A 12,783-nucleotide genomic window follows, 5' to 3' on the forward strand; every position below is an offset into this window, starting at 1 on the left:
GGTGGAATGTGGTAAAACAAAGTTCCAGGTTTTCACCATACATTTGTAGCAGAAATTAGGGGTGCTTTCTTTTGGCCTGCTTTGTTTCCAAAGATTAAGTCTCTATTAGAGGAACTCACTACCCAGAGAACTCATTTATGTGAAAGAAGTGATGAATGACTCACTTCATGTTAACAACCCATGTAAGATCTCCTTTTAATGAGCAAGATAGCTCCCATAAAAACCCCATGTCCTTTAAGAAAGCTCATGCCTACACTTGATTTATTCCAGGGCTGAAACATCACAACCCATTTCATTACTCAAAACCTTGTTTCTTACTATATTTTGTGATGTGGATAAGTTTTGGGGTAGGGGTGGCAGGGAAGGTGTTAGGTGCACTTGAATTATATGTTGCTGCCTTTAAGCTCAGTGACAGATTTGCAAATCAAAGGAAAAACTCTAAATGGGATAGAGCTGTGACCACGATTGCAACCACCTTCCCCACTAAGTTTTGCTTTGGCTGTGATTTACACAAAGGTTAACTAATAAAAATGCATCTACTAAAAACATGTCACTACAGCACGCCAACACTACATCTGTGATTCACTAAAGTAGACTTAGCAGCTATTACTAATAAAGCAAACAAACACTAGTTTTGGCTAGGCAGCTTATAGAAAAAAAAACTTAGCCTTTGTGGATACCTTCAATTTTCTACTACTCATCCATCTCAAGCTTACAACAGTTGAAATCTTCCATTTGTAACATGAATGGCATAAAAAGTAACAAGTTTGTTTTCAAAGGGTTGTTCTTTATAAAAGAGAATTCTTGTTTGCAGAAGTCCTGTAATAAAAGCACACTAGTGATTAAGACAAGTTTTATGTTAGCCACTATGCACTTCAGTACACGTAAGCAAAGTGGAGATGTTGGCAGCTATAAAACAAAACACGGCATATATGAACAAGAAGCCACATGGAAATGTATCATGAGCCACGTTTTACTACAGCATGGTGGCATTAACCTCTGCTTTGTTTTAGAGTCCAATGCCAAACGTCCTCTCCACTCAATCTCTTCGGCATTTATTTTATTTTTTTTTCCTGCTTGCCTTTGCAGGTTTTGTCAGCACAGAAAATAGTGTGCTTCACCAGCAGTTTGCATAGTCATGTACAGCAATACTTCAGATCCCGAGGTGAGCTTTAATAACAGAAGCATTAGAGAAATGAAGGTGTTCCTCAGGGACTTGCAGTCTACTCTTCCACATCCCGATACAAGCTCCCTCTCCTCCTGTATTACATACAGTTGCACAGACCTACAGATTTGTGTTTATACATGTACAGTGTGTTACAAAAGTTCATATGAACATTTATTCAGGTAAAACAAAGAAAAAACTGCATAATAAGATACTGATGCACATAGGCCTAATCAACAGGCAGTTCCCTTGCCAAGGATGCCGTATGAGTGGAAACATGTGCAGCAATCCTCCCATGAGAAGTCAGGGTTACACATTCCCAGTGTTGATACCAATCACTTGGATATCAGAAGCTAGCTGTTAGGTTCTGAGCAATACCAACACAACTCAGCATAGTTCTCCCAGCTTGGCTTACAGAAAGTCACTGAACTCCAAGATCAATACTACAGAAAAATGTACTTGTTACTTGGGTTCCAAGGCAGGGGTATGCGGGGGGGGGGGGGGGGGGTGGTCGTGGTGGTGGTGGAAATCAAAACAACAAAATATTCTGGAACTATTAAGTATTCCCTTGCATATCTGGAAGAGACTTACAGAATACCACCAAGTGCTTAAAGCTACAACCACAATAGCCTGAAGTGCCACAGAAATGTAAAGTTTTCTTTTGTATAATTAGCAAACATCAGTTAAAGGCTCATATATGCACCTATTTCACCTCTCCTTCTTCCTTGCTCTTCTACTTTTAACTCTTTCATACCTTCCCTGCTGTATGTCACTGCTTCCAAGCTCTAATTTTCTGCTAAGAGCAGCTTTAACCAAAAAAAGAATTAGGCAGTCAGTACCTTGCAAGGACTATCAGGAATACTGCAAAACCAAGCAAGCAACCGATCTCTATCAGCAACAATGGGGCTCACTAGGGGTTCTGGAGAGCTTTCTTCCATGAGGGAGGGGATGAAGAAAGGGGGTTCTACAACTGCTAGGATCCTTGCAAAACAGAGAAATTTAGAGCCAAAAATAGCACAAAGTAAGAGTACTGCTGCTGCAATCACAACACTTCTATTCCCCACAACACATGCTGCTCTGCCTGGGGTAAGAAAGCATACAACAGCAAGAAGCAGAGAGAACCGAGCGTGTTGTTTCCCTTTGCAATGTCATGGTGTGAAGGACAGAATTGGTTCTCAACAAGCAGTCACAAGGTTTGCCCTCAACTAGCCCAACTGATGTCGGGTCAGTGTGATGGGAATGGCACGCATGATCATCATTAGAATTTACATATCTCTCCAACGACAGTATGACATCACATTTTCATGAAATCTGGCTCCTTATTTAAAGGTGACTGGGTCTAGACAGCCTTCTTCCTGATAAGGAGACAGAAGCAAAATTGAGCAAAATTTTCCAAAGTTGTCTAATATTTTTGTGAAGCTCTTTCCTGTGTGAGGTATGTTCGCCTAAGTAGCAAGGTGTACATATAATGCAACGTGGTATTTCACTGACTTGAAGGGAAGTAGAAATTAATTATTGTGCAACATTTTTGAAACTAAAAATTGACGGTGCTTATTCCCTCCCCTGGTAATTTCAGAACCTTAGTATTTTCAGAGCTAGTAACTAACAGAACAAATACTTTGGGTAAAATGAAAACTTCAACGAGATACCCAATGCTAGTGACTGGACTTAAGATTGGGGCAGGGGGGTGGGGAAGCAAGCAAACCCCCAAAACCAATAACAAAAAACCCCCAAACCCACTAGTTTAAAAGAATAAAATAAAGGTCACTATCTACTTACACATAATTTTCTTTCCTGTGTGTCCTGTTTTAGTTCCTATGGATAGGAAAGATTTTTACTCAACTATTTTTCCTGAAGGACATACTCAGCTCAGAGAAGAAAGGGTTACACATCAGTATTTCCTTCCTGAGAATTCTAATTATGGCTTGAGAAGTCAAGGACATACTAGTTATGGATGATAAGCTGTCCAAATGGGTGAGTAAGCAAGTGATACTACTCTGTTAGGAGCTGATTAACTTGACTATCTTTGGTTTTTTTTGTGAAACTTACAGTGTGTATACAAGGTCAACTAAGTAGTAATGTACCAATCACCCTTTCTGCCATAGGCAAACCTGCTATTAGCTCCTTTCAAACACAAGAAATTTTTTTCATTCTGCATCTTTGCAGACTTGACAACTGAAATCAACCTTATCTCTCCATTTAGACATGAAAGCACGTCACTGTGGCAACTAAGGAAGACATAAGAGTAGTTTTTAACAGCAGCTTTCCACACTTTACCTGCTCTTACTTTTTGCTGACTTGATTTTCATTTTATCTGATGTGATTCCAGTAAAACAGAACTTATGCTGAAAATCTGCTAGTGCTTATAGACTGTTTTGCAGTAGATCAAGAGAAGGTGTCAAGTTTCAAGGATTTGTTGAAAAAACCTAAGTGTCTGCTACAGTTGGTTCTCCAAGTCATTATTATTTCAGATGTTTAAGGTAAGTTAGTCAAAGTGGAATTGTCACTGACAGACTCTTCAAAACCCCTTTAGAACAAAAGAAAGCACTGAAAGATAAAATATTTCACGGAGAAACAGTTTTATTACTTCATAAGTAAAATTTCAGACTTTAGGAATAATTCATATCAGAGCAAGCTGAGAAAAAAAAGAAACCTAGAACAGCTATTTTCATTTAGACATCACCTTGGATTAGAGATATGAGCATAAGAGTCCTGTAGTTTACTGGCCAACAGCACTCCCTTAAATGTAGGGATTTAGAGTTATTCCAAGTATTAGACTGCTAAAAAAAACCCCAAACAAACCTTCTCCTTCTACTGGAAATCACCAGCTGTTGAAAGCAGGCAGATGAAAAGCCAGAGATGAACATCTGTTAATTAAGGATCCCCCAGTCTAAAAATTATATTCTTATAAGAGATGTAGATGTCAAACCAGCTGCTGTTTGTGCAAGATAGCCCCTTTCTTCACTATTCAGATGTGTAATACAGTCCTGGGAAAGGCAGGGATAGAGGAAGCAATTCAGATTGAGAAATAAGACTGCACAAGCAACTAATTCAGTTTAGAACTTATTTTGAAGTTTTGCAATTGTTCAAATACTGTAGGACTTCAGTTTATTAAAAGCAGAATTACTGCATGGCACCACGACATGTATCTTCTCATATCTTTTTAATTGTCTCATTCAATGGCTGAACTTTGTGTTAGAAAGGTACAGTGAGACGCATTTTTAAGTTACTTTTACAATGACAATTTCACTTTCCAGTTAAAGCACAAATGGTGACTGTCAGCGAAGATGGGTAACTTCAGGGTCAAGCCATTTCTCCACAGGTAAAGACTACCTTTCAGAGTACATCTTAGAGAAAAACCATACACAAACAAACAAAAAATCTCCCCCAAAACTAAACCACCCACCTCGCATCTCAAGTAAACACCCATGTCAAAAGCAACAAAACATTATGCCATAAGTTTTTAAAGGGATATTGCATACTTGTCTATTGTTCTAAATATCAGTAGGAACAAATTTCATCACCCTCATGTAAAATACAGTTTAGCCAGTGTTGTCAATGGCATGAAGCAAACATCTTTTTACTTCCTTTAAACTTGAGGATGTACCAGTGTTACTTGTATAAAACTAAGCAATTGCTTCAATTGTGGAAGAGCAGTCAACGTTCAAAGTTTTACCTTTTCCATTGCCTTTCATGTGAGGCCCTTAAAGCTCCATATATTTGTGGATCATGCAGATTGTAGTCTATACTCAGCCCCAGTGAGGCACATCTGGAGTGCTATGTCCAGGGCTAGGCTCCCCAGTACTAGAGAGACATGGACATACTGGATAGAGTCCAACAATGGACCATGAAGGTGATTAAGGGACTGGGAGCATGCATTGTAGAAGGACAGACTGAGAGCTAGGGGCTCAGGGGGATCTTATCTATGTGCATAAATACCTGATGGTGGTAGTAAAGATGACAGAGCCAGACGCTTCTTGGTGCTGCCTACTGACAGGACAAGAGGCAATAGGCACAGACAAAAATGCAGGGACTGCATTTAAATCTAAGGGTGTTTTTTTAATTTTTGTTTTGTTACTGTTTTTAAATTGTAAGGGTCATCAAACAATTGGAACAGGTTGTTCAGAGAGGCTGCGGAGTCTCCATCCTTGGAGATGCTCAAAACATGACTGGACACAGCCCTGAACAACCTGCTGTAGCTGACCCTGCTTTGAGCAAGGGGATTGGACTTGATTTCCAAACCTGTCTTTCAACCTCATTAACCACAGAATCACAGAATAGTTGAAGACTAAACAGGGCTTCTTAAATGGAAAAGTCTGGTGGAAAAAAGACAATTCACTGATATTAAATACAAAATAGACTATGTCAAATGAGAGACAGGAGATGTCAAGCTGATTATAAAAAGCCATGTCAATGGTCCAACAGATGAGTAGTAAGCACAGCAAAAGCAGCATGCAAATTACACTAGCTCCTCATTATCTATACTCACATCTACAGTGTTTTGTTTAGAAGACAAACTTCAGTAGCAATCAGAGAACCCTGATGCAGCATGCCCTTTGATAGTAGCAGCAGAGACTACAGCATGCCTCCAATACACAAACCTAACTCAGACCTGAGTGGCAAGTCTGCCTACAGGTGAGAATCTTCTCTTACAACAAGCTGGATTTGAAAGCCACTGTTGAAAGTCCTCCTTGGGTCTCCAGGTGAATACCTGCTGCATGAAGTTGCTGCAGGTAACCTACAGTCACTATTCAGAGAGAGCAGTTGAGATTATCTTAACTTTACAGATGTAACTGTACTGGCTCCTCTCTCCATCTGTTTTATGGCATTTTCTGTGTTGCAGTCAACAAGATGACTTGCAGTTCCTGTGGACTTAACTCACTGGATTTAAACACAGAGATAATCTATGCCATCAGCATCAGCTAATCCGATGTATACTCCATGTTGTGCAACAAGGAAAACACTGTGCCACTGAGCAGTTGTTGCCATCAGTACACCACACTCAGCCCTGCATTTAATCTTCACAAACAGTTAAGGATGCTTTTAGCAAGCTCCTGGGTCACTGCTGCTATTGTTAACGGACAAACACTAGGGGACACGTTATATGTTAACTTGTTTATTTTCCAGCTGATTTCCAAGCTGGAAGACTTAATATCCTTGTCTTGCACATATATCTCTCTGCACCTCCAAACTTCACTGCCTTATTCCCTATCACACAAAACTGCAACCACAACACATACAACAGAACTCACTATCCCCAGTAAGTGCTTTTCTTGGAGGATGACCCCAGTTTATTTCTTAATCACCCCATATTTCTTCTATATTTACAAAATATGAGGAATATAGTACTCATATCAGTCCATGTCAAAGGATTAACGTACAATAAGAAAATCCAGATGCTTGTAAGTAAACAGAATATCTTTCCTATTTCAACAGCATTTTCCTATTTGAGGTGCTCTGTATTGACCCCCCAATGCAACTTTCTGTTCAGCATTTGGAATGTTGGACTTTCTATAACAAAATCCTAGACTGTGTTACTTAGATAAGCAATTGTTTTTCAGAAGATCTACCTTGGTTACTTAAGAGAAGCTAACGCCATCAAGACTTCTCAAATCTTTTAGGATTCACTGACTTTAGAAATACCATGAAAAGAAGTAGGAAGTAGTTTCTTCAAGACAGCCTCAGGAACCTATGCATTCAAAACAGCATGTTTTCTCCAACATGGAAAAACCACCAAGGGGCCAGGACAGCCAAAGGAGGGCAGAACCAGCAGTTTAAAGGGAGAAGCAAAGTATTTACTGTAGTCAGGGAAGAGCTGGCAGCTTAGAAGTTGTCAGCAGCTCAGCTTCTCAATCAGGAAAGAGCAAAATTACGTTATGCTCAAAAGATACCAGGCTATTATGAGGGTAAGCTGTAGCACCCTCTGTGAACCCAGCTAGAGGCTCCCACCCCTCCCACAGGATGGTAGAGTCCAATTTATGCAGGATTCACAGCCTAGATCCCATATAGCACCAATTTGTGACCTTGGGCCAGGTTGCTGAGCAAGTCTGTATGGAGAAAGAAAGGTAAAAATTAGAGGTAGGACTGCCAAGATGAAAATCATTAGCAGGATCCAAGGAAGGCTCCAACATGGGACATTATAAAATTATAAAGGGAAAAAGCACTGCAGGGACATTAGTCAGGCTAGTTGTCAGCCATCAGGTCACTGGACCAGTATCAATGGAGTTGGTGAAAGACTTGGGACCATCTAGGATCTGGGACAGAACTGCAGGGGCCAATCCTTTCCCTCCTGACTGGTGCCCATCAGGGTGGTGAGCACAGTAACACTTAGCCTAATGGCTCATTAAGTCTTAGCTGTCTTTTATGGGTGTTGGCAAATAAATAATCACTGTATACTTTTAACCTGCATATATCCTGCTTACAGAGTCCTTTTGCAGCTAGCTCAAGATACTTGAGGAAACTGACCCAAACACTCCACAGAAATGCTTAAGCCAAGGCTGGCTTGGCAGCAAAATCATTACAGATGATCAGCCTAGAGGTAATGATGCCGATATCCATAGCATATTAGATTCTTTGCTATAAACAGTCAAAAAAGAGAGAAAAATATAGTGACAGATGCTCTATACAGAAGCATGTTTCAGCTCTCTTGAAAAGGTTTTTCCCATCAAGAGAAAATATGATTTCTTTGGTTTATACACAAATTAAGCTCTTGATCTGTATTAGTTTCTAGGAATGCTCAATTCTCTTCACTGACTACAGAACAAAGACAACATGGGCTTTCTGTACTTACAGCTGGTGTCTGCAAGTTCCCCATTCTACACCTGGTTTATAGAGAAACAGCTGCAAGTCATACGTAGGAGCAAGTAACAGACATTTCTCCCCAGACTGAACACAATCAGCTTCAAAAACATTTGCACATCTTCACCAAGCCTCTCCCCTTCTCCGCTTTCACAAATAACACTCCAAAAATCCAGACAGCAGACAAGAATGGGAAAGAAAAAACCCAACATTTTTGTTGTGTTACTGTTTCTCCTATTTTCCCCGATATATTAGGCACTACTGATTTGATACATCGCTGCTCCAATCCCAGAAGACAGTTCCCACATTCTTTGCTTCTATAAAGAACTGGAAAAGAAATTTTAAATTAAAATAACTTTAAATAGCGAAATCTAGGTGAACAGAAAGCAATCTAGTATAAACTAGTTTACACCTTCTGTACCACTGGTAACAGCTAAAACACTTCACTCACTGCAGCATAGAAGTAATTAAAATAATTTAACATTTTTGAAAAAGTATAGAACTGTTACCTTAGGAAGTGTTTCATGGTGATCGTTTGGTTTGTGCTGCTAGAACCGTAATCTATTGATCACTGATGACCTCTTCTTTGCAGGTGATATCACTGCTGTAGAAATAGAATTGAGATGTATTTACTAACAGGAAAAAAAAATAAAAAGTGCTACTTCGGTTTTGTAAATTACTCTTAAAACAAACATCTATGGAAATACATGGGAAATATGTTAAGAAAACTCACATCAATAAAAACAAAGTGAAAAATTGTAATTCGTTTACATTCTTCAGCCTGAGCATATACTTTGACCAGACTACACTACCCATGTCTCTTCTCAGAAAAGGAGTAAAGAATTTGAATAAAAATACTGAAATAAGTAAGAAAGCTCAAAGAAAAATCTGGAGAACTTCAAACACTTCTCATGTTCTTCAAACACCTGTCTGGCTCACAGCAGCTTCCAAGTGGCAGTTTCAAGAGACACTCGGCTCACTCTGCTGTTAAAAGCCCTCTGTTCCCCAGAATTTGCAACAGCATTTGGAGACCTTGGGTAAAAATAGCATGTAAGCAAAGAGCTACTACTGGGTCCTGATTTAATTCGCTATAAGAGATGTCAGGTAATCAGTTTTCCGGGTGACCAACTTTATTAAATGATACATATGGTGTCTTAAAAATAGATACAGTTGACCAGGTTGCCCATCCATTCTGAAATCTGATGTCCTACAGTTAATTTTTATTACGATTACCATTTAGTTCCAGTAGAGGAGAGGAACAGGAAAAATTCAGGAACATCATAAATACAACCCTGCCCATGTACTGCAGACTCTCCCCAGTCACCACCCTCTTTACTTCAGGTTTCTACAATGAAGTATTCACATACAAGCGATATTTGACTAAGAGATGCAGACTTCTCAGCTTATTGTATTTTATATCCTGTAAAAGGCAATAAGATATCTTTACTTGCTGCCAGAAGACAGGGTACTGCTACACATCTGCTATTGGGACAGCTTAATCCAAGACTTCAAGGGAGCAAGACCACCCTTTCAAGCTCTGTACTGGTACAAACCACACACAAAGGCCTGAATGAAAGCTGTGCTGTTAAGAAATCATTTAAGAGGCCATGTTTCATTAGCACTGCATGCAGCATGCTGGAAAGTACCTGAAGGCCTTCAAAAAAAATCTAGCCTCTTTTGTCACAAAGTTATAAATCTAGAGGACCTCAAATGCATTTTCTTTTGCAGGACCTATCAGCACTGATGGGTTAAAAATCTTCTTACTCTACCTTGTTCTCATATTCTTTCCTTTTTGTAACTTGCAAGTTTCACATTATGCTGTTGCCTGCTGACAGGAACAGAACAAGCATTTAAGTTGAGAAAAATGCAGCTATCTTGTTGGATTACATCACATACAGCTTTCTAAAAATATATAATCCCTGAACTGTGAAAGCTTCATTCATTTATATTGTTTTTGACTGGCTGAATCATGTTGCTGTCCCCTGAATACAGCTGTAATTGGTGCTGGCTGCAGTGACACCTGCTTGCAAGGGCAGAGTGATGCTAACATCAAACTCTGGTTCATTAATGAACACAATAGGCAGGCTCCTAACACTTCCTGCTACAGCTTTTGATAGGTCTTTGACAACAGCAAGCACAGGGAGCACAGAAGATAAGCAAAAACTGGAGGGGATGTAAACTACTCCCCTTCTCCAGTCTAATAATTTGCTGTTTAAAAGATACAGTTTGTGAAAGATTCTCACAGCTGAGTCTCAGCTTTTTGGCATCAACTTGAACAAAGGAAGCTTCACCACAATATTTGACCCGTAAGGGCAGCAGTGTAAGGAACACACCAGAAGTGCCAGGGGCTGTCAAATCAACCCCCTCTAAGAGTGTGTGCTGGCCTCAGCCTCTGAGGTCAGCTCCTTCTTGATTCTGATCAAGGTCCTTGTTGAAAATTATGCTGCTTCTTCACTACTGCTTTAAAGGGAAGAGAAGTTCCACTTGCCTAAACTCCAGAATTGGTTCATCCAAATGTGGCATGGTAGGGGCTTCAAGACACTCTCCCTTCAAGAACAGTTACCAGCTACATCCAATTATAAATTTGTTTTGAATGCTCATTAAAAATTAAACTGTTTCATAAACTATACTTTAAGTAGTCAACATTGCTGTTCATAAACCCCTGCCTTCCACCCAGAAAGCTAAACTCAAAGGAAGGTTGTTAGTTGCAAAGGAAAAGCATAACTAAATGATACAACAAGCATGACAAGTGGTTACAAAGTGCCAGTTTGGGATGTCTTTAAAAGCCCATCCTTGGAATTACAAGAATAATTCTCCTTGTTCTCTCCTTTTAATTAAAAAGGGGTGGGGGGACTCACTAGAATGCAACTTTACAGCTGAAGTCCTGATGCCACAGAAGTCACCATCAAAACCCTCCAGCTTGGAAAGGACAAGTTCACCCTGCAGGCTTCAACAGCTAGTCCCCTACAGCATAGGTCCAGCCAATAACCAGGTCCATAGAAAGGCTATGGCCTCAAAAGCAGTTTCCTCCACTGGAGCACAAAGCAAGAAAATTCCACTTGACTCTACCAAGAAAGTTTGAGACCTAGAGGCAAGACTTCCAGCACAAACAAAAGTACAGGAGAGTCTATGCTGCTGTCTTGGTTCTTAAGGTAAAAAGTTTACTTTAATGTCTGGCAGAGAGGCTTTTTAAGTGCTGTCATCTGCTAAGTACAAGGATAGAAATTCATGCCATGGTCTGGGATTCTTGCAACATATCACTTACATGGACACACACATACACATGGCATTAAGCTATTGACATCCAGACTAGGCTGGGAAGCCAAATCAGAAGGCGAGAATTTACAGTCATCTTTAGACAAGCAGGGCTGGAGGGCAGCATTCATCATTTCCATACACCTCCATGAGTGATCCTCTAGGGGAGTTTAGTAAAGATTTTCTGTGACGAAAACAGTATTTAAATTCTTTAAAAAGATTGTTACCACAATTCACAGCTGAGTAAATTCAACTATTCATAAACCTGTAGAGCCAACAATTTCTGCCAACATCTTTTCCTCTCAAAATGTAGTAGATTTCTTTTAAGTAAAAAAAGAAATAGAATCCCATACAAAATAAACTAGTACTCTATTTTACTTCCAGTAAATTTGTTACAGCGTCTCAGTGAACAAGAAGAGCAGCTATAGCTTTGGACAACATTTACACTACTTCGGAGTTTGCCTGAAAAGTTTCAGTCAATTGCCATTAGGTGTGCTTAGAGAAAAAGCATTTGTGGTCAGGGAGAGGGACTTGACTTACAGTCTCCTGTTTCCTTAAGGAAAGAGTTTCCTCAGCAAGTTGGATGTCTGCAGATCAGGAAGGCTTTCAAGGTCCACTTGTGGGAAAGGAAGACACATATGAGAAAAATATTTCTACAAGTGACAGATGATCAGGGTAATGAATATTTGTGAGCTTGTTGAAAGAAAGAAGATAACAATTATACAATTTAGTTGAGCGGTTTGACAGCAGTTATGGATTTGGGGAGACTGAAATACAAGTTTCTGAAGGCTCAACTTCCTGCACTTTTGAAATACTACTTTTGTCAGAAAGTGCCAGACTTCCAGCAGGACACCCAGAGCCAGCAGGTACCCAGTGGGGGGCAGCCTGTTGGCTGCAATACCCACCCACCACTCTGAGAATCCGAGTTTGCACTTTTGCATGGTTTCACTCATGTGAACTTGCTGCTGTGTTTTTCTGCAGCCTAAGAAAATGTTCCTGCTTTAAGCTATAGACACTCACATTTTCTCAGTAAGGAACCTGCAAGATACTTCCCCTCTTCTCCTTTTGCAGGCAGCTTTTCAGTCTTTTCTGATTTTAAGTTATGCAGCTGGAGTAAGCCTAAAGAAAAGTAGGTTTGATTTCATTAACTATCTTTCATTAATTCCCTAGAAGTAGCTCACACCAACACCACAGATCCACCACTGAAAACCTCTTGGACCAACATTTAAAGTTTGCTCTTTGGCATGAAGATACTCATGTTCTAAGGCTCTAGAGTGAGGGTGACAGAGCAAGGACACTGTTTGGGTCTCCCATATGCCATATGCTTTAGTTTCTCAGCTAGCAGGATTGTATCCCGTACCACACGACTTCCACAAAAATCAACCTCCTCCTCCCTCCAACAACAAACCCACGTACCCATTCACTGCCAATTGTTTCATCCAGTTTATCTTAAACTAGACAGGAGTTTCCCCTCGTAAAACTAGCTGCAGCTTTTCTTGGAAGAGAAGCAGTACTACAACAATCACATAGAACAGCAACACTATTGCAAGATCTGTCTCAAAATA

At 40.0% G+C, this 12,783-nt stretch overlaps 1 protein-coding gene across 4 annotated transcripts in view; it reads right to left on the bottom strand.

Annotated features, from left to right (window-relative positions):
- ELMOD1 (ELMO domain containing 1) overlaps positions 1-12,783 on the bottom strand; it is a 49,880-nt gene that overhangs the window by 24,796 nt on the left and 12,301 nt on the right. For 2 of the 4 annotated variants that reach the window (XM_075050004.1, XM_075050001.1), the window contains exon 2: positions 8,473-8,567. In XM_075050004.1, the coding sequence (XP_074906105.1) occupies positions 8,473-8,489 (17 nt within the window). In that variant the 5' untranslated portion in view covers positions 8,490-8,567. Of the gene's footprint in view, positions 1-680; positions 789-8,472; positions 8,568-12,783 lie in introns of those variants that run through there. The other 2 variants (XM_075050002.1, XM_075050003.1) reach the window with 2 other exon arrangements.

This window comes from Buteo buteo, chromosome 18 (assembly GCF_964188355.1).
Source record: "Buteo buteo chromosome 18, bButBut1.hap1.1, whole genome shotgun sequence".
Taxonomy (NCBI): domain Eukaryota; kingdom Metazoa; phylum Chordata; class Aves; order Accipitriformes; family Accipitridae; genus Buteo; species Buteo buteo.